Below are 26,461 nucleotides of genomic sequence, written 5' to 3' on the forward strand. Positions count from 1 at the left end.
ACAGATTCAGCCACCCCTCCCCAAACTTTTCAAATTCCATTAAAGCTCTCCATCTCCTCTTATAATAATTCATTTTGCAAATACTATTCCATCTGCAGGCTCAAGGAGCAATGCACTATACCTTGCATTAGACTGATTATTTTCCATGCCAAATTTCCTGGTATAAGTAAAATCACAGCACTCTTAAGTGATCCAAGTGCAAATAATCGCTGCAGTGTGCAAGGAGACTCATTACATCATTTCTGAAGGAATTAGGTCAAACATGAAATAAAAGTACACAAATTAGTATGAAATGTGGTATTTTAATTCTTCATAGCAATTTGAATTTTGTTTTGATTGCCTAGGAATGTCTTTCAAAGACTAAATGAAACTGGAGGAAATGACATTTTCAACCAGTACAGAGAGCACAAAAATGTGACAAATACATTTGTATGACCAATTTTACAGTGCACAACTGTTGTTCCATATTGTGGACAGCCAAAACTTATCAATTGGCATTAAAATTTCAAATTCATAAAATTAAATGTTTTTAATTCATATGGCTGTGATTCAGAAGAGGAACTGGGCATGATAGAATAAAATTTGCACTTGCAGTAAAAAACAACTGACATATAAAAACACACAGAATGAAAAACCTGTTATTAAAAATCAATAAATTACAAATAAGGAATTTATTTCAGTTTACACCAAGTCACAAAGCCACACACTGATCACAGTCAAACTGCAACCATGCTATTGTGCTAAAGGTGATTTCTTTTTAAAAATTAACAGTGCCATTTATCTGATCCTGTAACCAGTGGCTAAGACTTACTAGAACATAATATGCAACAACTACATAATCCCACATGCGATTGATAACAGATCATTTAGAATAAATATGAAATTCAAGCAAATTAATTGGACACACACAAGTATTACAACCAAGTATCATGGGGGCTACAATTTGTATTATAATAAATATGCATACCTACAGGCCTGTGGATGTGTCCACAATCTCATTTAATAAGGATGTATAGTAAGCTTTCATGAATAAATTGGCAATTGTTCAAGGCACACTAAGTTACAAATACATGATTACAATAGATGCTAAAAATTAAAAAATGTTTAAAAAGGAACGTACAAAATGAGAACAATTCACGAGGAAACAGCAAAAACTGAGTGACATTGTTAAATACAATATTAACTATGGTTTGCCTGTTAACAAATCCTGAGAGAAATGCATTTAAAATTAGTTAACAGGTTATTTGTATTTAAACAGTATACTAGTATAAAATTGAAATCCACTTTTACAATCAGCTCTCACAGTATATACTAATCTGTCAGTGATTTAACATCACCATTTCCTTCCAATGACAGATGAAACACCGTTCCATCTATACATCTGCATGCAAACCTTTTACAGTATCCTATGCATTGTCAAGAGCCACAAATAAACAATCTGAATAAAAATTACAACTTCAAATTACTGTAATATTTATTAATCTTTACTAACTTTCTTTTCATTTAAATGCATGCATCTGATTATCAAGCATATTGCAACTGTTACACAATACTTTCATTTAAGCCCAGCCAGATGAGTTCACGAACTTTACATGCATTAATTGGCTAATACTGGATCTATAATTTTTACAACCCATTGTCAATTGTCTCCCTCATCTTCTTCTTCAGACTCTGCTTCTGCAAGCCACATCAGCCACGTATTTACCTGCAAAACAATATTCACATGAGAACAAGATACTTGCTGCATACAAGTTGCTGCTTGTTGGGAATACTGTAATTAAGCATTTCTTCTATGCACAGAAATTCAAAAAAATTCTTTCACATACATGTACTTAAAATACTGTGGCTAATCTTTAATGCCACACTGTCTACTTGGTATGTATAATTTTTTTGCTATACATTATTTCATTATATTCTGAATTTGGAAATTGTCATTAAACATAAAAATAAATCAACACTTTATGGACACACAAAAATCTAATGCAGAAAAAAAATCTGTGGGTCATACCTGGAACAAAGCTTGACCCTTCCCTGGATACGCATCAGTGATATCTTCTTTCCATTTCAAGAAAGCTTCTTCCTCAACCACTTCCAGATTGTACAGATTCACAAACCAACGCAGAAGCATACCTGTAAGACAAATTAGAATGACCTTCCTATAAACATCAGATGTAATGTTTACCAGTTTGGCATGCAATCACATCACAATAATCATTACCAACACTGAAAATCTGTAAAATGTTGTGATACTATTAAGTATCAATTACTAGCTTCTGTTGGCTGAACTTGCCTCCATTCAACAGGGATTACGTAGAAACGCTTCTTTGTTCATAAAACGACAAAACTGAAGCAGATGAATTTTATAGTGAATAGTGACAACTACTGTAAAGAAACAGCAACTAAACCAATGGAGCTACAGTTAGTGCATTATTGCATATGCAAGAAAGTTAACCTGCTCGGCCTCATCCTAAAGCCCCTTAAACGGAAGGAAGAAACTACAGTTTCACAGCTCATTATCCGTATTACCATTATACACTAACTGCAACAATAATTGGGGAAAATGGTAGTGGAGATTTAAAAATAAATAAATAAATAAATAAATAAATCGCCATCAGTATGATATAAGCAGAAATTCTAACATTATACAACACCTTCACCCAGCTGGCTGTGCTGAAGAACTGCATGCAACTCTTCAATCCTTTATGCAAGATGGTTTCATAGTGTACCTCCAACATCTTGAGAACAACTTAGCAGCTCTATAAAACCACCATGTTGCTGCACTGTGCTACCCTCTGTCCAGAAACTCTACTCACTGCTGGTTTGGACATCAAATTGGCATGTGAAGGCAACAAAAGCACTTAGCTGCACAGAGTGGTCCCACATTAGCCATAGTTCAAGATCATATATTTGATATCAGCTATATTATCTTTCAAGTTGGTGTAGATCTGACATTACCAAAGTAAATTGTAAAGTAGACTAATATTTTAGAGTGATCCATTTCTTGCGTACATGGGATGTAACAGAAAATTGTGAGTGATACCACCACACAACCACAGTGACTGTTTAGTGACAACTGCTGTTTTAGGTTTGGAGTGTGATCATGTTTTCAAGAAGAAAATTCAAAGCAAGTGAATTCAACAGCAAAAGCAAGTGAATTACAAGCCAAAATGTTAATGGAAACACTTTATGGAGTATCAAGTGATACTGAGTATTGTACCTCAAATAGTGTGTTTCGACAATAAAATACAAAATTCTTAATTTCTAAATTAATGTACTTTCAAAGATTAAGTTATACAGCTGTTTAACAGAGTGAACAAAATGAACTGGAAACAAAAAAGCTGATAATGCAGTTATAGGAGAACATTTTCCATCAACAAAGCTCAAATTTTAGTCATGACAGGACCTATACTGAAAGAGACAGCTTACTAGACATTTTCTGTACACTGTTCCCTCCAGAGATTTTACAGGTGACAGCATATGAAACAAATCTGTAAGCAACTAAAAAGATGGATTGCTCAACAATGTTGTGCATATACATTAAGATTAAATATGTAGATTTCTTGCAATAAATCTACTAATGGGCATAAAGAGATCCCAAGGATTAGGGGAACGTCAGGTAGTCTTAACACAGGGCACAGTGTAACATGTGGATTTGTGTTTTAAGTTATGTTGGCAGCCTTTTGTTTGACCTCTTTACAATCATTTTTTTTTCACCACTTAGAGCAAGTGTACTTTGCAAGCAAGTAGAATTCAGCTGTGGTGTGTAGTGGAAAAAAATAATTGAGGTATAAGTAAATTTTTACCATTATATAACATCCTATTGTTTATAATTTTCTTCTTGTTTGTAACAAACAAAGCCTGTAATTCAGAGTAATATTCACAGTCTTTTTTGTACCATACTGCATTTTGAAGAATTTGTGATTTTTCGCAGTTTTTTCGAAGCTGCTGCTTGTTGGTGTCGTCGTGGTCTGCAGTCCTGAGACTGGTTTGATGCAGCTCTCCATGCTACTCTATCCTGTGCAAGCTTCTTCATCTCCCAGTACCTACTGCAACCTACATCCTTCTGAATCTGTTTAGTGTATTCATCTCTTCGTCTCCCTCTACGATTTTTACCCTCCACGCTGCCCTCCAATACTAAATTGGTGATCCCTCAATGTCTCGGAACATGTCCTACACTCCATACAAATACTTTCAGAAACGATTTCCTGACACTTAAATCTATACTCAATGTTAACAAATTTTTCTTCTTCAGAAATGCTTTCCTCGCCATTGCCAGTCCATTTTATATCCTCTCTGCTTCAACCATCATCAGTTATTTTGCTCCCCAAATAGCAAAACTCATTTACTGCTTTAAGTGTCTTACAAGGTGCATTCAAGTTCTAAGGCCTCCGATTTTTTTTCCTCCGGACTGGAAAGAGATAGAAACATGCGCATCGTTTTAAAATGAGGCCGCGTTCATTGGCAATATGTCCCAGAGATGGTAGCACCGTGCAGCAGATGGAATTTTACCGACAGCGGCGAGAATGAGAACTGTTTTAAATACTTAAAATGGCAGTTTTCCTTACTTGAACAGCGTGCAATCATTCTTTTTCTGAATTTGCGTGGTGTGAAACCAATTGAAATTCATCGACAGTTGAAGGAGATATGTGGTGATGGAGTTATGGATGTTTCGAAAGTGCGTTCGTGGGTGCGACAGTTTAATGAAGGCAGAACATCATGTGACAACAAACTGAAACAACCTCGGGCTCGCACAAGCCGGTCTGACGACATGATCGAGAAAGTGGAGAGAATTGTTTTGGGGGATCGCCGAATGACTGTTGAACAGATCGCCTCCAGAGTTGGCATTTCTGTGGGTTCTGTGCACACAATCCTGCATGACGACCTGAAAATGCGAACTGTCATCCAGGTGGGTGCCACGAATGCTGACAGACGACCACATGGCTGCCCGTGTGGAATATTGCCAAGCAATGTTGACACGCAACTCCAGCATGAATGGGACTGCTTAATCTTTCTTCTAAGATAAGTCGTAGGGTCAGTATTGCCTCACATGTTCCAACATTTCTACAGAATCCAAACTGATCTTCCTCGAGGTCGGCTTCTATCAGTTTTTCCATTCGTCTGTAAAGAATTCACGTTAGTATTTTGCAGCTGTGACTTATTAAACTGATAGTTCGGTAATTTTCACATCTGTCAACACCTGCTTTCTTTGGGATTGGAATTATATTCTTCTTGAAGTCTGAGGGTATTTCGCCTGTCTTTTACATCTTGCTCACCAGATGGTAGAGTTTTGTCAGGACTGGCTCTCCCAAGGCTGTCAGTAGTTCTAATGGAATGTTGTCTACTCCGGGGGCCTGTTTCGACTCGGGTCTTTCAGTGCTCTGTCAAACTCTTCACACAGTGTCATATCTTCCATTTCATCTTCATCTACATCCTCTTCCATTTCCATAATATTGTCCTCAAGTATATCGCTCTTGTATAGACCCTCCATATACTCCTTCCACCTTTCTGATTTCCCTTCTTTGCTTAGAACTGGGTTTCCATCGAAGCTCTTGATATTCATGCAAGTGGTTCTCTTTTCTCCAAAGGTTTCTTTAATTTTCCTGTAGGCAGTATCTATCTTACCCCTAGAGATATGCTCCTGTACATCCTTACATTTGTAATCTAGCCACCCCTGCTTAGCCATTTTGCACTTCCTATCGATCTCATTTTTGAGACGTTTGTATTCCTTTATGCCTGCTTCATTTACTGCATTTTTGTATTTTCTCCTTTCATCAGTTAATTCAATATCTCTTCTGTTACCCAAGGATTTCTATTAGCTTTCGTCTTTTTACCTACTTGATCCTCTGCTGCCTTCACTATTTCATCTCTCTAAGCTACCTATTCTTCTTCTACTGTATTTCTTTCCCCCATTCTTGTCAATCGTTCCATTAATGCTCTCCCTAAAACTCTCTACAACCTCTGGTTCTTTCAGTTTATCCAGGTCCCATCTCCTTAAATTCCCACCTTTTTGCAGTTTCTTCAGTTTTAATCTATAGTTCATAACCAATAGATTGTGGTCAGAGTCCACATCTGCCCCTGGAAATGTCTTACAATTTAAAATCTGGTTCCTAAATCTCTGTCTTACCATTATATAATCTATCTGATACCTTTTAAGCTTACAAAACTATATATAGTTGCCCTGTAGGCACAGTGTAACACTGTTACTGTATACCCCATTACATTACATACTAATAAACGATAGTTATTTGCCTCTAAATTGATATGTAAAGACACATAAGAACACAATACAAACTGTCTTACATAGGGACATTCTATTACAGACTGTCCGATTCCTCAAAGAGCGGAAAAAACCGATATTGGTCTCTTTACTGAGGATGATAGCAGGGCTTCAGCCAAATTGGTGCTTTGAGCACGAGTTTTAACAAAGGCAGCGCTTTACAAAAAAATAGCAGATCAGTTTAAATTACACAATTTATGTTTCAATACATTCCAGGTATGCTAAGAGTAAGGAAAGAGGAAAACATATTTGCATGTGTCCAAAACATGTTTGTCAGGAATCATCCCTGTTAACAAGAACATTCTTTGGTATGCTACTTGATGAAACATATTCAAACATGCTACAGCCTAACACTGTAGAAGTTCCAGTTCATCAAGGGTTACCGCATTCAATGTAACAAATGTTGGAATATTCTTTAGTAATCGGAAGAGTATTTTGAATTTTAATTCAGCTTTTAGTGACCGAGTAAAGATATTCAATCTGGATTCTGGTACCTCAACAGAAGACTCCAAGAAAAGTTTTGTTGTGAAAGGAATTAAGCAGTTGAACAATGTTACCAGTGGGGAAAATCTTATACCTGTAACCACAGCATGCATAAGAGGTGCTTCTGGTACTTTTATTCCTCCAGCAATGACATTCCCTAGTCATTTTCAAGGATCACATGCATACAGATGGCACATTAGAATTTGCAGCTTCAACAGGCTGCAGAATACGAAATTGTTCCCACATGTAATGGAGCATTTTGTGAACCATAGACAATTAACAAAAAGTCTTTCCTATTCATTGTAATTCTGTGTAATTGACACTGCTGAGAAGTCTCGTGAAATTAAAGTTTAATTACAGATCTTGCGAAAGATGAAGCTAACAGTACAATCCCTGCTCTAGGAGCCACTGATGGTCAAAGTGCGCCACAAGCAGACCCTTCTAACATCATCATGGGCCCTATTCTGTATCTTTCCGCCATTTTGCCAATCAGTTCAGTACGCGAGTGGACGAAGTTGTCTTTTTTCGAAACAGAGCCCCAACATTATTTAGCAAGCATTTCAAAAGTGATGCCGAACAGTCCTACGGAACTAAAATGCTGTTGTCAGTTCTCCCCATGCCAACCAATGAAAAGCAATCTGCACAGATCCACACAGGTGTACTGCAGCGCCACGAACTCTAAGCAGCTAGCAGCAGACACAAGCATGCCATTTTTCACCCAAAAAGTGTGGTTAGAGTATGTAATACTTTTCGAATTTCGCTGACCATGGGCTTCCATGAATGCATGATAACGACAGTATTGGCTGTGTTCTGGAAACTGTCGTAAATGTCACATGTCATTTTATTCCCATTCACATCGACGTCTTGTTTTGGATTTTAGGTTCCGGAATATTAATTAGGAATGGAGTGTAGTACCACACTGTATAAATACATCTACTTGTCATTTTTTTCTGTTTTCTGTCGTTCCTAAGTTGCTTCAAACTTCACGGAGGTACGTTCCATCTATGAAACTAATTGAAGGCAGTTTGTTTATTGCCATAAATGTTTCGTTTCCTTTATTCGTGATGATGCTTCACAAATAAAAGAAGCTAAACACATATGGGAATAAACTGCCTTCAATTAGTTGCATAGACGTAACATCTCCATAAACCCAAAAAATTGTTTTAAGACAGTGTCAAAGAACAAGAAGCTGCATAGAATGTGGTTATAGCTCGCTTCTAAAGATCCAAATGATGAAGTTGCCTATTTCCCTATATGAAATCTCAACGATTTGGTTCTTAAAAGCAAAATTTTAAAAAATTTCTTTTCAAGAGCATGTGGTGAGTTCATTGTAGTTTATAACATGCATCTAATGAATCAAAATGTTTTATATATGGTGGTATAGTCCAAAAATATTGTGGTGGTAACCTTCCATCTCTGTCTACTGTTAACTACTTGATCACAGATAAATACCTGTGACACGCTAGAGTATAAAGATGATTGCTGCTACTTTCATTCGCAGTAATTTACGTTGTGCTTTTAGATTCTTGTCTGACCACACTCTTGGAAATCGCTACGTATTTTAAAAAAGAATGTTGAATTACTTGTGACAAAAATAAGTATAAATGTCACTGTCAGTTGTTTCATGCACAGTAATTTCATCCTTCATTTCTTGAATATATGGAGGTCACGAAATCGGAGATACTCGTTACTGAGAAAGCAAACTCTTAAATGTAAATTACAATGAATCTTTCAGAAAAATGCTTAACTTTGACGATTAACACAGTCTGAGTGTGTTGCAAACACGATGACGAAAAAAATATTTTTGTATTTGGCTGTATACAAACCAACATCCTTTGCAACGGCAGTTCGTCACCTTACTGACTTCGCTACTACAGCTCGCATGCTAGCGGAACTTTATTTTATGTAATTGCAGTTGAGAGAGATGCTGGCTGACTTTGTTGCCAATTGATGCGGGCGTAAGCCGTAAATGCATGAAATTTTGGAATGTTTCCTCTATCAGGCTTCACAAAATTCCTTTGCATTGGTACTTAAAAGTTTTAAATGCATTTCAACACTTAATAATTAAACCATTTGTGGACAAGAGTAGGCGAAGTCTCTAGTACTTTCAGCTAACACTCGCTTCTAACAAAGGGAAATAGTCTATTATGAACTCACTTTCCAACTGAACACGTCCTGTGGTGATTCTTTAGTAACACAATCATTAAATCCAAAGCTAAAACCACTCAATATGTTTAAAATAACGAATTGTAGGTGTAAATCCAAAACCTCTCAGTACAATTGTCGAAAAATCGGCAAGATGACCCTTCTGCAACAGCTTACTGAACAGGAAATTTGGATAAAGAACTAAAAATGATGTCACTACGGAGACTAACCTATTGCACCGATCAGTATGAACGATACAGAATAGGGCCCCAGGCAAAGATCCACCATGCACGAGTTTTGCTGGCCCCAATATTTACAGAAGAGATTTCCCTAAAGCTGATGAAAGAATGAGCAGCAGAAAAAATAGAAACATTATAACAAATATCCATGTTGAAGAGGTGTTCGGCAGTATATTTGAAAGAATCTTAGTGACCTGCAATAGTTTAAGATAAAATGTGTAACCCTTTAGGTTACCCAGACAGTGAACACATTAAAAGTAAAAAAACTGAGGACAAAGAAGAAAACTGGCCAGCTGTTCTGTTTGCTTGGGAAAAACCATGACACCATGTGTGCCCTAATTAGATGTCAAATTAGAAAGTCTGATCTTTGGTGCTTTTGAAAAAATTGAAATTATTTTCAAAGATTCTAAATATTAATTCTGACACACACACTTGTGAGCTTTAAAGGAAAACACAGACATATTGAATATAAAAGCATATTAACCATAATATTTTTTTTTAATTTAAGAAAAATTCTGTTTCATTGTGTTCCACCTTCTCCTTCTGGTCTTTTGATCCCGCAAGGCAAGATGCATTTCTTCAACAATCTCACAAAATACAGTTTTCTTGGTTGCTGGGTATCCAACATCTAAATGACAATGACAAGCAGCTACAGAAAGAAGAGGATGGCTATGTTTAATTAAATAAGATACCCTCTTTTATGTTTTCTCTCCTCCATTCTTCATCTTATAAACCAACAAAGAACATGAGTGAGGATGAATTGATAAGACAGCGACATTACGTTTGAAGCAATACTTACCCCACATGCCAATAAAAAGGAGTGCATGCAAATGAAAATTGCTACATCTCTCAATTTGAAATACCTTCTGGAAATGTGGGAAACGCTATAAAAAAAGTTAGGCACTAAAATTGTCAGAACTATGACAAAATCCCTATAGATTGAACTACTACGTATTTTTAGATAATTATTTCACTTCATTACCACCTCTCATGAACTACCTCTAGTAACACAGTAGGTGTGTGGAACTGTTCAACACAGCAAGTTGGGACACCTTTAGATTCCACTGCCAAAAAAGTTATGGACAGGGAAGGTTTCCTGTTCAGGATTTCTGAGAAAGGACTTTCTGCTATATCATGGAAGGATTAAAAAAAATCGTTTCTCTCAAATTACCACAAAGTGGACAATGTCAAGTCATGTAAAAAAGTAAGGATGGCACAGAGCTGTAATTTCATACTCACAACTTTTAGGATCGCAATACCCATACAAGATGGGTGTTGAAATCACTGTGTGAAGCTGACAGAATACAAAGTGGTAGCACTGTATACGAAGTAAACAGAGGCTGTTAATTGTGTTCCCATACCTGATTTTTGAAAGAAAAGCATGAGGGACAGCAGATTCATGTTGGTCAAAGAGTTTTACGTTTCAGCCATTGCATATCTGATGGGAACTACAGCTGTACACCACTGATGGCAAGAGACTTTAATGTAAAAAATACTCTTCACTAAACAGATTTAGTGCAATATCTCTTAATTTCATTTTAGTCAGTGATTTCACAATACAACCATGTCTGATAAATGTGTCAACACTGAAGTACTGTTCTCAAAGTGTTGTATGTAATATTTGTAATGTAAAATATAAACAGTGTTTCTTTTCCTCAGGAAAAGGTTTTTGTGTTTGGGATTGGTTGGCTAAAGGGGGTGTTTAGAGTCACAAAGCATTAATAACTGCATAAAATTGTGTGAACAGCACTCACAACAAGATATTCACTAATTGCTTTGTTTCTTATGTGTGTTAGAGAGTTGGTCCTACTTCCTGTACACAATGGCACAGAAATACCTTCAATGCAATAAATGTTATTGTCAGATGTGTCTTCAAGACTTCTGCCAATATCGTCGTGGGTTAAAATCCCGTTGCAGATTGCATTATATCTTCAATGTATTCATCCACGTGTGTGCGCAATAATCTGCACTCTGCTACCAGAAATAATACTCTTTCGCATTTCCTGGCCAAGTTTCATACCATCTGTCTCTCAAACACCGAACTGATGACACCTCCCCCACCCCCCAAACACTAATCTTGATATTGTGCACAAGGCTTTTTAATGAGAGAACACATCAAATGCAATCAAATTAAACTAACCTTTTGGAAATTGTTGTGAATAGCAGAATACTTGTAAGGAGTAAACTGCTGTTACTTGAAGGTCTACATGCTCATGCAGGAATGCTTGCAATACAGCTTTGTACTTCTCCAACAAAGTCTTCTCCTTCTCAATTAAAGTTTTATCTGGAGGGGTGTTGGGATCACATCCTTCTGAGAGTGTTGACTCCTACAAATAAATAATCTTATTACTTTAACAAAAACACTGCAGGTATAAACGATGTAACTCAACTAAATGAAACGACGACTCATACCTGTGTGATATATTTCAGTAAAACAGTCATGAGAGCATTGATAAATCCAGGATCTGTGTGGTGTGAAGGATCAAGATTTTCTTTGATCCACTTGTAAAACTGTCCTGGATTTGGATCTGTCTGGAGCTGTTTCCACAGTTCAGACTGAATACGTAGTAAGGGAAATAAGAAACTAAGTCCACGACCTTCCAGAATATCTGCTAAACGTTCTTTTGTGCGATCCACTTCAGGAAGCATGTTGAGGAGATTCACCTGAAATCCAGTGAAACATTCATGAGGAGGAAACACACAAGCACAGTGAACTTAAGAATGTCCGATATTGGGAGAGAAATTATGTCTGTAATAGGTTATTCAACATTTCTTCAGAAAAAGTCATGTTTTTCACCTATTATTTGGCAACGATATTTTTATTTATAGTTACAATTGGGATCCTGACTTGTAGGCAGATATAAGTGTTTTCCTTATAAAGAGACTATATTTAATGAGTGAAAGAAAATAAAGTAAAAGGCTACCCAATCATTACAAAATTTACAGAAACTACTGAATTTGATGAAACTCAGTTACCTTGCTTTCATTAAATAGCTGAGTTAACTTTGATTTATCTTGAGTCTTGAGAAGTTGTTGCAGTATAAGCAAGAACAAAGGGTAATGTGCACCATTTTCAGTTACTTCCGAAATCTCTGCTAATGTCAGCAGTCCTTCAGACACAGCACTTGCAGCAAATCCTAAAATTTTAGGAATTTTGTGAGTACAGTGAAACCATAAACTATTACCACCAAACTGATAAAATTTCTCTTACCTGCCACATATGAATATATACGCGGTATCTCTTGCTCTTTTTCAGCCATTATTACAACCAGATCACGGAATGCGTCCATAAAGTTATTTGAGGTGATGAGAGACTCTTTCTTCATGGCCATAATTAAATTTGATGCCAGTTCCCTATCTGAATCTAGAACAGAAATGAAATGAATATTAAGGACTTACCTAAATGAAATGAGAATTAAGGACATACCTATATTGCAATTAACTTTTTGTATGCTGTAAGTGGGTATAAGAGCACTTACAGGTGACCTGGCTCATTTGTTGCACGCTGCAGTTGGTAACTGTTTGTACAATGAACAATGTCAAATGAACAGGACAAATCACAAATCTGGCATTTCTCATTCGTAATTTTCTTTCCTTTGTAAACAAGTTAGATAGCATAAGCAGAGTGTAGGTCGCACCATAACCACTACCTTGGAATCACAATGCATTTGGGAAAAAGAGCCACACACATGTGACAACCAAGATGAGATATGGTTCTCACTGGGTAAATCATCGAACTGGTTACAACAGACATATTGCCAACAGCAATGCCCTACAGAAGAGCCTGGTACTGAATGTACACTCTAGTCCTGTTAGTGTTTGCCATTACATTTATTCATAGTTACAGAACTAAAACAGATGGACATTAAACGAAATCCTAGTAACGAATACATTTGTACACAAATTTAAAAATTTTCTTCTCTGCGGTAGCACATTAGACACCATAAGCTCAAGGTAACAGAGAAACTCATTTTTAGTGTCATTTGTTTATCATCTGTTTCGTTCTTACTTGCTTGTTTAATATTTCATTGAGTTCAAACTACAATCTGCCATACTACTAAAATCTAATGCATTTGCACTAAACACTGTCTACAAAAAAGTTATAAATTTATACTACATTGTGTCAAATCACAATTACAGTTTATGTATACTCTGGAACTACGTATGTCCAGTTTCCTCATATAAACACAGATGCCTGAAGAAAGGTGACACTTTTGGGACATTCAAATAAAGCATGTATGAATAGATGCTGTACACTTAACACAGCAGCATAAACAACTAAAATGAAGCATCTCTTGTGTTATAGCACAAATAAGGTATAAAATTAGAACAATACTATTAAATTACTGAAAATATATACTAAAACACAATAATGCATTGGTCCACCTATGGTGCTGATCCAAGCAGTTATTCAGTTTCACACAGATTAATAACAGTTATTGGATATCCTCTTGAGGGACATTGTGCCAAATTATGTCCAACTGACTTAGAATCCTAAGCTGGTTGTAGGGCCCCATAATGGTCCAAACATTTCTCATTTGGGGAGAGATGTGGCAATCTTGCTAGTCAACATTGGGTTTGGCAGGCACAAACACAAGCAGAGAAATTCTTGATATGTGCATTACCTTTCTGACATGCAAGCACAATATGACTTGGCATACAAGGTAACTACACACAGAAGAATACCGTAAACATACTGGTGTGCTTCAGACAACAACCAAAGGGGAACTGCTATGAAATGAAATGGCTCCCCAATCACTCCTGCATTGTCAGGCCATACAGCAGGAGACAGACAGCTTGGTACCCAACCACTGTCCATGGCATCTACAAGCTCATCTTCAACCTGGAATCTCCTTTAATGGAATAGAATTGTCTTCAGTGAGTAGTCCAGTTTCAAATGAAGCTCCAATGATCAGTGAGGACATATCTAGAGACACCGCAGACAGCGGTGGGATAGCAACTTGACTTTAGCCCACCACACTGCCTGACATCAAGGAGTCATAGTATGTGTGCCACTTTTCTTGCCATCCACGGCATCCTTACAGCATGCTAGTATGTCGACCATATTCTTCATACCATTTTGTTGACCTGTATGGCAAGCCCTCTAGGGCTTACACTTCAACATAATGCCCGACTGCACACACCAAGAGTTTCTACTATATGTGAAACCCTACATTGGCCAGCAAGGTTGCCCGATCACTCCCCAATTCACGACATTTTGAGCAGTACTGGCAGGACTCTACACCAAGATCATGGTTTTGACAATAACACACCAATTGGACAGAATTTGGCACAACATCCAAAAAGTCTATCAAACAATGCCAAGCAAAATAACTGCTTGCATAAGGGCCAGGAGTGGATGAATGCATTACTGACATGCTGAATTTGTGAAGCTCTTTGTCTTGAATAAATCAAAAATTTCTGAAATTGTAATCATTTGTTCTGTCTTTGCACATACATAACATCATCTGATTTCTGGCCTATCTGACTAATTCCTTTAAGTGTGTGTTTTTTGTCTTAAAGAGAATTATTACACACAAAGCTGTCAGTATCATGGAACTGTTCCACAGGCACCTACAAAACACACTAGTACAAACAAATTTAAGAATACTAATTGGGCGATTCCTTAATTTGACACAAAAGACCATCTCAGGCTTCTTTCATATTAGGGACACCCAGAAACCCAGGTAAGAGGTGGGAAACCACCAGTTTTCAGAGGTATATGACAATTGTGAAGTTTTAGGTCTGCAAAGTTTGGAAACAAATTTTCCTACTTATCTCAAAATAAATGACTATATTTCTGGTTCTAATCCAGATACAGCAATGGAAATTTTATAGTAGCAAAGCTAATGATTCGAGCTTTACACCAATATGCAACATGGCACGTTTTAAAGTCTTTTCACATTCAAGATCACTGACCTTTAATATCTCAAAAGGCCCCACTCCCTTTTTTTTTTTTAATTACTGCAGTGCTCCAATATGATTTGAGTAGATGGGAGAGACTGGGTTTGTGTGCAATGAGAGGAGGTTGAGGTTTGCTGGAAAGGTTGTGAAGGGTGAGTGAGTTGCCTTTCCGGAGGTGGGAAACCAGGAGATCGGATAATTTTTTGAGGTGGAGGGTGGCATGATGTACCCTTCACAACCTTTCCAGCAAACCTCAACCTCCTCTCATTGCACACAAACCCAGTCTCTACCATCTACTCAATCTCCCACTTCCAGCTCCACTCCCTCCAAAACCTCAAAATTCCAATCAACACAATCTGGAACCACAACACCCTAATTCAGTAGTTAACCTTTCCTCCAAACCTCTCTCCCAATCCGAAACCTCTGTCCTATCCAAAGGCCTCACCTACAGCCCTCGTCAAAGACTTACTGTCCTACACTCGTACTCTCTGCTGGAATTATCACTTTGCCACGAAGAAAAACAATCCTAATCCTACTCCTAATGATCCAACTCCCCAAGACACTATCCAAATTGAACCCTGCCTGGAACAGTTCCGTCCTCGGTCACAGCGGGACCCACCTCCTCTTCCTCAAAATCATCCTCTCAAAACCTTCCAGGAATTTCTGACTTCCAGCCTTGCCTCTCAATCCTTCTTAAAAAACCTTAATCCTACTCCCAACATCACCACTGCTGAAGCCCAGGCTATCCGTGATCTGAAGGCTGACCGATCCATCGTCATTCTTCCGGCGGACAAGGGTTCCACGACTGTGGTACTTGATCGTCCGGAGTCTGTGGCTGAGGGACTGCGTCAGCTTTCACACAACACTACATACAAAGTTTGCCAAGGTAATCCCATTCCCAATGCCCAGGCGGAGCTTCAAGGAATCCTCAGAACCTTAGGCCCCCCGCAAAACCTTTCACCTGACTCCATCAACCTCCTGACCCCACCGACACCCCCCACCCCTACCTTCTTCCTAAAATTCACAAACCCAATCATCCCGGCCGCCCCATTGTAGCTGGTTACCAAGCCCCCACAGAACGTATCTCTGCCTACGTAGATCAACACCTTCAACCCATTACATGCAGTCTCCCATCCTTCATCAAAGACACCAACCACTTTCTCGAACGCCTGGAATCCTTACCCAATCTGTTACCCCCGGAAACCATCCTTGTAAACATTGATGCCACTTCCTTATACACAAATATTCCGCACGTCCAGGGCCTCGCTGCGATGGAGCATTTCCTTTCACGCCGATCACCTGCCACCCTACCTAAAACCTCTTTCCTCATTACCTTAGCCAGCTTCATCCTGACCCACAACTTCTTCACTTTTGAAGGCCAGACATACCAACAATTAAAGGGAACAGCCATGGGTACCAGGACGGCCCCCTCGTACGCCAATCTATTCATGTGTCACTTAGAGGAAGCCTTCTTGGTTACCCAGGCCTGCCAACCCAAAGTTTGGTACAGATTTATTGATGACATCTTCATGATCTGGACTCACAGTGAGGAAGAACTCCAGAATTTCCTCTCCAACCTCAACTCCTTTGGTTCCATCAGATTCACCTGGTCCTACTACAAATCCCACGCCACTTTCCTTGACGTTGACCTCCATCTGTCCAATGGCCAGCTTCACACGTCCGTCCACATCAAACCCACCAACAAGCAACAGTACCTCCATTATGACAGCTGCCACCCATTCCACATCAAACGGTCCCTTCCCTACAGCCTAGGTCTTTGTGGCAAACTAATCTGCTCCAGTCCGGAATCCCTGAACCGTTACACCAACAACCTGACAACAGCTTTCGCATCCCGTAACTACCCTGCCGACCTGGTACAGAAGCAAATAACCAGAGCCACTTCCTCATCCCCTCAAACCCAGAACCTCCCACAGAAGAACCCCAAAAGTGCCCCACTTGTGACAGGATACTTTCCGGGACTGGACCAGACTCTGAATGTGGCTCTCCAGCAGGCATACGACTTCCTCAAATCCTGCCCTGAAATGAGATCCATCCTTCATGAAATCCTCCCCACTCCACCAAGAGTGTCTTTCCGCCATCCACCTAACCTTTGTAACCTCTTGGTTCATCCCTATGAAATCCCCAAACCACCTTCCCTACCCTCTGGCTCCTATCATTGTAACCACCCCCGGTGTAAAACCTGTCCCATGCACCCTCCCACCACCACCTACTCCAGTCCTGTAACCCGGAAGGTGTACACGATCAAAGGCAGAGCCACGTGTGAAAGCACCCACGTGATTTACCAACTGACCTGCCTACACTGTGATGCATTCTATGTGGGAATGACCAGCAACAAACTGTCCATTCGCATGAATGGACACAGGCAGACAGTGTTTGTTGGTAATGAGGATCATCCTGTGGCTAAACATGCCTTGGTGCGCGGCCAGCACATCTTGGCACAGTGTTACACCGTCCGGGTTATCTGGATACTTCCCACCAACACCAACGTATCCGAACTCTGGAGATAGGAACTTGCTCTTCAATATATCCTCTCTTCCCGTTACCCACCAGGCCTCAATCTCCGCTAATTTCAAGTTGCCGCCACTCATACTGCACCTGTCATTCAATAACATATTTGCCTCTGCACTTTCGCCTCGACTGACATCTCTGCCCAAACTCTTTGTCTTTAAATATGTCTGCTTGTGTCTCTATATGTGTGGATGGATATGTGTGCGTGTGCGAGTGTATACCCGTCCTTTTTTCCCCCTAAGGTAAGTCTTTCCGCTCCCGGGATTGGAATGACTCCTTACCCTCTCCCTTAAAACCCACATCCTTTCGTCTTTCCCTCTCCTTCCCATCTTTCCTGATGAGGGAACAGTTTGTTGCGAAAGCTTGAATTTTGTGTGTGTGTGTGTGTGTGTGTGTGTGTGTGTGTGTGTGTGTGTGTTGACCTGCCAGCGCTTTCGTTCGGTAAGTCACATCATCTTTGTTTTTAGATATAAATTGTCTGTTGATTTAGACATAGTTTCTATAACTACCCAGCTTATAGTTAACCAACAATTACACGTAATTTCGTTAAAGGAGTTCATTATAGTTTATTTTTTGTCCATTGATCAATACCAACCTGACAGCCATGTCAAACTTTGACAATAGGGGGACACTTAAAACGTGCTGGTAGTGCAAAATTGCATGTAACAAATGCTGTACAGCGCTTTTACAATCTAGAATTCAAAGAATACAGTGTAAGGACCTGTACAATTTCCTTTTCATTGAACTATTTTTCTGGAAGTACTTAGCTCAGCTGAGGCAACACCTGTAGCCATTGACAAGTTGTGTGATATTACCTTTCTACATCGGCTGCAAATTTTTCTATCTAGCAATACATTAGGACACTTTTTTACAATCCACTCCTGAAAATTCCTTAAACTATTCTGTATCCTTGAATGCCTTTCTTTAAATGAACTGCAACACTACATTTTTGACGTGGAATTCCATGGAATAAAATTATCTGGCTGTTAACAGCAAGAAATGTTCACCAATTTGTCAGAATAATAGTGACTGCTGTTTTGGAAGAAAAAAGCCACATAACCACATACAGCATTTTGTTAGTGTAATAATGTTGACAAATTTTTAGGCACGACACCTTCGGTGTGCTATCTTGATTATTTACCATATTTATAGTAGCATATTGGATTAATGAAACACTTAAAAAATGAAGATGGAGTGTTCCGAGACAAGATCAAAGGTTGTCAATGACCTTGAATGTGAAAATTCTTACAAACCCCTTATGTTTCATATCAATGTAAAGCTTTACTTATTAGCTCTTCAATCATAGAAGTTTCAATGCTGTATCTGGATTAGAAGCTGAATTATAGCCATTTACATTTAGACAGGTGTACATAATTATCACACAATATCCAAACTTTCCATAATTTTAACTTTCTTCACATCAGTCACATACTTTTGCAAAATGATAGTTTTATGCCTCTTATTTGGGTCACTGAATGCACAAAATTTGGAAGAAATCAGAGGTGTGTGGGTTGAGATATATATTTACTTCTTACCATTTTTATCTAAAGTGTGTGTCATAATTTTGAGGATGACATATCGTGAAAAACGTTCTGGTACTTTCTGTTCCTTATATGTACTTATGGCATCTTCCAATTTTGTGGAAGATTGGTAATCATTCATAATTGACTCAATCTTCTTTAAAACTTCTTCTTTGTTTGGGCCCTGAAAATTCGTCATTTAGTTAGACTTTGGCAATGCAATTTGAGTAACAATTTCTCTAAGTTTTGATCCACAAGTTACCTTGTCTTTTTTATTGCTTTTTTTGCCTTCTTGTGGAGATGGTTTGATGAGGATGTTATTTTCCTTCAGTAAGGGAGGAGTTGGTTTCAATACAGGAGAAGAATCTGGCCTTAAACTTGTCTGGCGTGCTATCAATTTAGAAGAGCAGAATTGATTAAGCTTTGACCTTTACACTGCAATTATAAACACATTAGTACAAAATGTTAAAAGTTAAATCACACACCAGCATTAAGCCCAAGGGCTGGTTTTGCCATTGCCTGCTTGTAGACAATAGAACTTGAGGGAGGCCTTAAAGAAACATCATCTAAATTCTCTGGTCCCTGCGGAATTATTGTAGGTCGCTTGAATCTTGGTGGTACATCCTTGACCCCTAATACAGATAAAATTTTTAAAAATGAGGTGGTATACTTAAAGAATTTCAACAGTATGAAATATTAGTTCATAAAATACAAACCATTACTAAAATTTTGCTGATGAGAATTGTTCATGTTTCTGCTTTGTTTCCCATGATTCTGTCCAAATTCCTGTCTGTTATTCCCACCACCTGAATAGAAACTTTGCTGCTGCTGACGTTGCGGACGACCAAGACCACTGGTAAATCCATTTCCTGATGAGTACCTAGAAAACGAAGTGACATCCTGACAATTTACAAAATTTCTCTGAACAGATAGTAATTATCTTGCACAAGATTAGCACTACTTACGGGAACTTGTCGTGTGACATGCCAATACCACCAAGAGGAGGAGGACCTCTTAACGGAAATGAAGACATTGCAGGGCGTGAGAACATATCACTTGAGCTTCTGCTTCCTGGTACGCCAATGTGAGAACCAAATCCAGGGCGACCACCTCTGATATCATCATCTCTTATCTGGAAAAGAAGACAAATGTATTTATAAAATCTGTAACAAGAACACAGACTTAACCAGCGGACAATAAATGTTTTTACCTGATGTATAGGCATTGGGCCCTCAACACTCGCCGCCTTGCGAGGAATCCAGTTGTTTTGTCTCAGTTCTATCACATCTTGAAGCATGAAGCGGATTCTCATTGGCAGATCCTTGTTATCTGCATGAAGTGCCATTCGTTCAAAGTATTGATTCATCAGCATCTGTAAAATAATGATACACATTCATATTTGGGGAAACAGCCACTGCTTCCTGTTCTGGATGGAAGTTCGGAATTTGCCTTACCTGGGCCCTTTCAGTGTCCAAGATGCGCCCACAAGTCTTCATTATCTGACAGAGGCACTCCAAATCCTCCGCCAGGTCTTTCGATGAGCCACCACGACTCTTTTCGTGTAATAAGGATTGAATACACTGATGCAAGATACTTTCTGCAAGGATTTCCAATTTTCCCAGTTCTCCAATGAACTATAACAGGAAACAGAAAGGGAAAAAATCAAACATTTAAGCTTAAATCAAACATTTAAGCTTAAATCAAACATTTAAGCTTAAATCAAACATTTAAGCTTAAACTTTCTCATTTAAGATTTGACCCATGTCAAATCAACCTACCTTAATGTTACCAAGCATTTTGCGTTTTGCGAACTGCCGCCTTTCCTCCTCTTCTGCCCCCAACGGTCCATTGTGCCCTTCAAATTCTTCAGTTGCTCTTGATCGGTTTTCAAATTCAGCGCGACACTTGCTGAGCAGCAGCCGACGGAATGTACAAGGCCCAGGTGGTGGTTCAAGATTTGGTGCTTCCTCTGACAATTTCTTGCACAACAGTGCATACATAGAACTGTACTTCGGCTCATCGAGTGCCTTTTCGAATATCTGCATGAAAAATTATGAAGAAACTTCAGCATCAAACAGCATTATATGGAGAACACAGTTCTATGCAAATTTTAGTGTCATTCAAATAAATATCCTTCAAGCAACACTACACAAATGCAATCAACACTTTTCAATACTGGAAAGTCCGAGTGTCAAGTGATACTGATGTGCACAGCTCAAAAATATTGACAAAAGCAATTAAATTGCCTACAGAAGTACCTGTTACTAATACTATCAATTCAATTTCACAATTCAGAAATTAAGAGCACAGTACTCAAAATAACATAACATACCAGTAATATAACTCCTGTAAGAATCTTTGGGGATTTGAGGTCTGTACGGAGCAGGTCATCACTCAGCTTCTGGAATTTTTCTGGGGTAAGTTTATTGAGGATCCCCCGCACCTGAAAAATTAAACTATCAGCATCTGCAACAGCATGGGTTTCATCTATTACGTGAACTGTGAACAATTCGAATTTTAAACAATATATCTTCAATCTTCGCATCTGGATAAATAATCTATAGTGGTGGACTTACAGCAAATACCTAGTATATACCAGACAGACAAGAACATGAAAGTAAGTTCCAACAAAAATGTTAAATGACCGTACTTTCGCAAGTGGCCTTTTGTCAGTCAAGGGTAAAATACTGACAGGATTGGAATAAAATGTCTTTAATGGCTGTGTGGGGCAGTTCTTGCACTTTGGTCTTTTCACACAGATATGGGTTGTAATTATGAAAGAATTTTATATGACAAAATGACCAACTTGAGAGCAAACATACACACTTTACACATTTTTTATTGCTATCTTTTTGAAAAGTTTTTTGAATGAGAGTACCAGTTCTGATTATGCAATAGTCATCTTCAGGGCCTAATTACTCCTGTTGTGTATATATATGAGTGAGCGACAACTTTTTTGGATGGGTTGGAAAAATTATGGAGTAGTTCCTCACTTCAATTCAACAGACCTGCCTGAGTATGTGGTGTAGCTGTTCTAGGGTTAATTAAACAGCAGAAGGGACGATTAGGGGTGTCCCTTGCTCCTGTTTGGTGGAAATTTACCAACAACTGCTACTGCATAGGTGAGATGCCTTCTCCCTCCAACATATCCGTTGTTCTCACAATTCTCGTGGCTTCAATTTATTTTAGTCCCTCTACTGAACCTACATTTGCCCATGTTCCTACTCACTTCAGCCTGGGCCTCTCATCTCTTACATTTTCTCTCAGTGGCTTCCTACTCCAGCCAAGTCTTAACATTCTTTACGTACAGTTTCTTACTGTGGCTGAAATAATGGTAATTGCTCACTGTTAAAACAAACATATAAAGTGTACAACAGTTTTCATGGCTGAAATGTCAATGTGTGCAAATCTCCTTTGCTTGAAAGCACAGATTGAATGCTCCAGTGTGACTAGCATGTTTCAACAACAATATTAAACTAAAATAATGGAGAATATATGTGCTTGTGTGTTTCACCTAAGCATTTCAAGCACCTTCAGTGGTTTCCACTCTTACACCTAAGTATGCCCTTACTCTTCTACACTACACTACCTTCCTTAGGCCGGTATTACACTATCAAATTTCTTTGTCAAAGATTTGATCAAAGATGTGATCCAATATTCCGTCCAATATATTTGACAAAGATCTTGGACGTAGCGCTACAAGGGGTATTACACTGTCATCAAATTTTTCGTCAAAGTTCAAGATGGTTAACAACAACTTGTTATTAACCGCAGCAGTTCTACGTACTCCAACTGCATTGTGTGCACATGCGGAAAAGAAGTGGGGGGAAAAAAATGGAACCAACGAGGTTGACAGTCTTAAAAGTCCTGGGATTACAACTTGATAATAAATTCAGTTGGGAGGAGCACACCACAGAACTGCAGAAACACCTTAACAAATCTGTATTTGCAATTCGAGTGTTAGCAGACATAGGCAACATAAAAATGAAAAAGCTTGCATACTTTCATTCCATAATGTCATATGGGATAATATTTTGGGGTAAATCTTTAAGTCAAACAAAAGTTTTCAAGGTCCAAAAGCATGTAATACGTATTATTTGTGGAGTAAATTCACGGACCTCCTGCAGAAACCTCTTTTAAGAACTGGGTATACTAACTACTGCCTCTCAGTATATTTACTTCTTAATGAAATTTGTCGTAAATAATATATCTCTTTTTCCAACAAACAACTCAGTTCATACATACAATACCAGGGACAAGGACTTAAAAGCACTTACTTTAGTTCAAAAAGGGGTCCACTACTCAGGAACACTCATCTTTAATAATTTGCCAGGAAACAAAAAATTTAGTTAGAAATAAAGATCAGTTTAAAAGGAGCCTGAAAGACTTACTACTCACCAACTCCTCCTACTCCATTGGCGAAATTTTTAATAGAAACAAATGATGTATTGTATTGTATTTATTCATACTATTAGTATTGTTATTTCAGCTTAAAAAAAATCTGACATGTTCCACATCCACGAGGATCTCCTCAGCACGGATCTATGGAACGAAAAACTAATCTAATCTGGGTGAAGCCGTGGGTTTTACGACGACACGATAAAAGCATTCAACAAAACTTGTTACGTAAGCTTACAGTGGAAGACGTCAAGTCGTACATCAATTACTTAAGAATGGATGAGCATACATTTCTGTATGTGCTCAATGAAGTGTATCCTCATATCACAAAGCACAATATTCACTTAAGAACTGCTACATCTTCAGAAGACAGGCTCACTATAACACTCCGATTCCTTGCTACAGGAGAGGGTTATGTTAAGTTAGGTTAGGTCAGGTCAGGTCAGGTCTCCAATCTTCTTAATCTATTTTTGTATTCAGGGTGCCTCACGTTGTAAAGTGCCTCATCAGTTTCAGACATCTCTATTAATTTTGTAGTTGTCGGCACACACCAATTGTATTTACTGGCAATGTTTATAAAAACACTACAGACGACAGAACGCTGCAGCGATGCTAGCGTTCCATGTGGTAACATGTCACATTGCAGTGAACAGAAGACAAGCGGTTTCTTTGATCAAATATACAGCGAGGCCCTAGATTTGATCAAATATTGGACGACATTTGACAAAGTCCCTATTACACTATCAAATATCTTTGACAAAGAAATTTGATAGTGTAATACCGGCCTTACCTAAAAATTTACTGAATTTCATTTCACTACACTGTCACTGCAATTTAATGTTCCTCACAACTTGACGAACCAATGGAGAGGAATGTAAATCCTGTTAACATTAAGGTCATTAGAAGGAGAAGAAGCTCTGATTATGGAAAGATAAATTGGCCTTCCCTTCCAATGAAATTGTTTGCAGTGATTTAGGGAAACTGCACAAAACCTAAATCTGCATGGCCGAACAGTGATTATATAGTCTTCCTCACAAATAAAGCCAATGGGCACACATAGGAAATTAGTTGACACAAAAACCAGAGTACACCAAAAACAACTATAAGAAATACTTTGTTAAAAATTCAATTTCAAAAGACAAGTAACTTATTCTAATATAAAAACAAAACAAAAATCTTGATACTAGCAACATATGTTTAATTCATTAACAACAAAGGACATCAAGCAGCACACACACACACACACACACACACACACACACACACACACACACACACACACACACACACACAAAACTTCCAGAGGTTGCCAGAAAAACTAAAATTACACAAAACCATAGAATACCACAGAATAAATTAGAAGTGAAACGGTGTAATACACAATAGGTAACATTATTTCTAAACAAACTTAAAAGCTACACCCTAGTAACACTGACTTGATTCTGTCAAAGACAAAATTAAGACATTTGTTTATATATCATTAAATATTAATAGGAAAAATAGTTAACTGGCCACCTACAAAAGACAATGTGAAATTCACAAATATAACCATTACCAATTACTTCAACACCGAATTTACATTCTAACATCCGAAAAATATAAAAGCACAACTACATGTTAATGCGTACACTTCATTTAGGGAACCACAGCTACTGATAAAAAGCAGACACTGAAAGGCTGTACCTTTCGAAAAACCAAATCTTCATTGCCTTCTGAGGTGAATGCATCTCGTCTTACAGCTGAAGGAGGGATCCAGCGCCGATTTACGGAGTGGGTGCGAGAATCGTCCCTGAAACAAGGCCAAATGTTATGAGTAGTCTACAGATTGTACAGTAGGCCCTACTGGTATCATTTATGATACGGAAAAAAGGGCCTCTACCTATTCCGATAGAACACTCACCTTCCTCCTGAGACACGAGAAGCACCCCCCGGTCCTCTAGGGCCGTCCGTTGTTGCTTGTTTGTTAGCCCCCCGGACAATAAATAATTAAGAGCCTTGGGTGAAATGGGGTTGGGGTGCTGAAACAAATAATTGTATATTTACCCTACGTATAACTACAGGTCAAATATAATAAAACATTTACATAAACCCTAACACTCTTGTGCTTTCGCAGAAGCCAGCAAATCAGAAGATATGAGTCATTAAAATGGCGTAAATTACTGTACGGGGACAAGGGACCCTTGCGAGTAATGACGGATCAGACGTCCGCCATCTTCACCTTTTTACGCACACTTTCCTAGTACATAAACCATGAACTCACCAGGTAAATGAAACACTTATACTGTCCTTTGTACGTGCAACTTCGATTTAAAAATAAAATGTCCTCACACTCCCTTCTCGAAAACTGACGTTAGCACCACACGATTCAAGATGGCCTTAAAACAGAACTGTGCAAAATCACTTGACAAAAAGTTGAAACTTATTAAGAGGTCCGTTCCAGTAAGTCACCAAATAAACTGAAGACTTTATAAACGCTCGTTTAACACTGCAGTAACCTCCTACACACTTGTCTTTAACAACTGTCAGCAATGTTCTAGCTGTTTCTTCCTAGCAAGGCACTTCAACGGAAGCCTGGGAAAAGTCCGTGCGTTCACCCTTGTAGTCCCCACCACCACACTACACGTGCTTGGGACGCATCATTTGTCAATTAAAGAGCACTACGCTACGTAGTGCAACAAAACTGAAAATCCAGAGCTTCATATTCTTAATTAAAAGCGCAATATCCAACGTTTATTTTAATTTGGATCTTATACATGCAATGCGATTCTCACTATGAAAGAATAATATTCTACGGGTTACACCAACTACCTTCAAGTGATTTGACATTTGCAGAGCTAAAAACGCCCACCTTGCAAGATCTTCCGTTGCATACACAAAGAAGGGGTAACCCGTACGATATTTTCAACGGAAAGGAAATAAAATTAGTTTTCTTCAATAAAGCCTCCAGTGCCATAACTTCATACGCT

The 26,461-nt window shown here is 38.5% G+C and overlaps 1 protein-coding gene across 1 annotated transcript; it reads right to left on the bottom strand.

Annotated features, from left to right (window-relative positions):
• Positions 1–282: 282 nt before the first annotated feature.
• LOC126251936 (eukaryotic translation initiation factor 4 gamma 2) lies at positions 283–25,450 on the bottom strand. Its single transcript, XM_049952689.1, has 17 exons — positions 25,396–25,450; positions 25,179–25,284; positions 21,430–21,540; positions 20,876–21,136; positions 20,552–20,731; positions 20,308–20,469; positions 20,063–20,229; positions 19,814–19,977; positions 19,583–19,729; positions 19,360–19,487; positions 19,113–19,281; positions 12,356–12,508; positions 12,121–12,281; positions 11,557–11,808; positions 11,285–11,471; positions 2,009–2,130; positions 283–1,705 (listed from the first exon to the last, which is right to left on the bottom strand). The coding sequence occupies exons 4-17, from the start codon at positions 21,095–21,097 to the stop codon at positions 1,640–1,642; spliced, it is 2,280 nt and encodes a 759-aa protein (XP_049808646.1). The 5' UTR covers positions 21,098–21,136; positions 21,430–21,540; positions 25,179–25,284; positions 25,396–25,450; the 3' UTR covers positions 283–1,639.
• Positions 25,451–26,461: the final 1,011 nt, after the last annotated feature.

The sequence above is a fragment of the Schistocerca nitens genome, chromosome 4 (genome assembly GCF_023898315.1).
Source record: "Schistocerca nitens isolate TAMUIC-IGC-003100 chromosome 4, iqSchNite1.1, whole genome shotgun sequence".
NCBI lineage: Eukaryota > Metazoa > Arthropoda > Insecta > Orthoptera > Acrididae > Schistocerca > Schistocerca nitens.

What these genes read in the sequence shown, in the direction of transcription:
- LOC126251936 (XM_049952689.1), bottom strand. Translation starts at nt 21,097, where the DNA reads ATGTATGCACTGTTGTGCAAGAAATTGTCAGAGGAAGCACCAAATCTT. An exon ending in AAATGCTTGGTAACATTAAG is followed by an intron (nt 20,732 to 20,875) that starts GTAGGTTGATTT and finishes TTCCTGTTATAG; the next exon opens with TTCATTGGAGAACTGGGAAA. An exon ending in ATGTCACACGACAAGTTCCC is followed by an intron (nt 19,978 to 20,062) that starts GTAAGTAGTGCT and finishes TTCGTTTTCTAG; the next exon opens with GTACTCATCAGGAAATGGAT.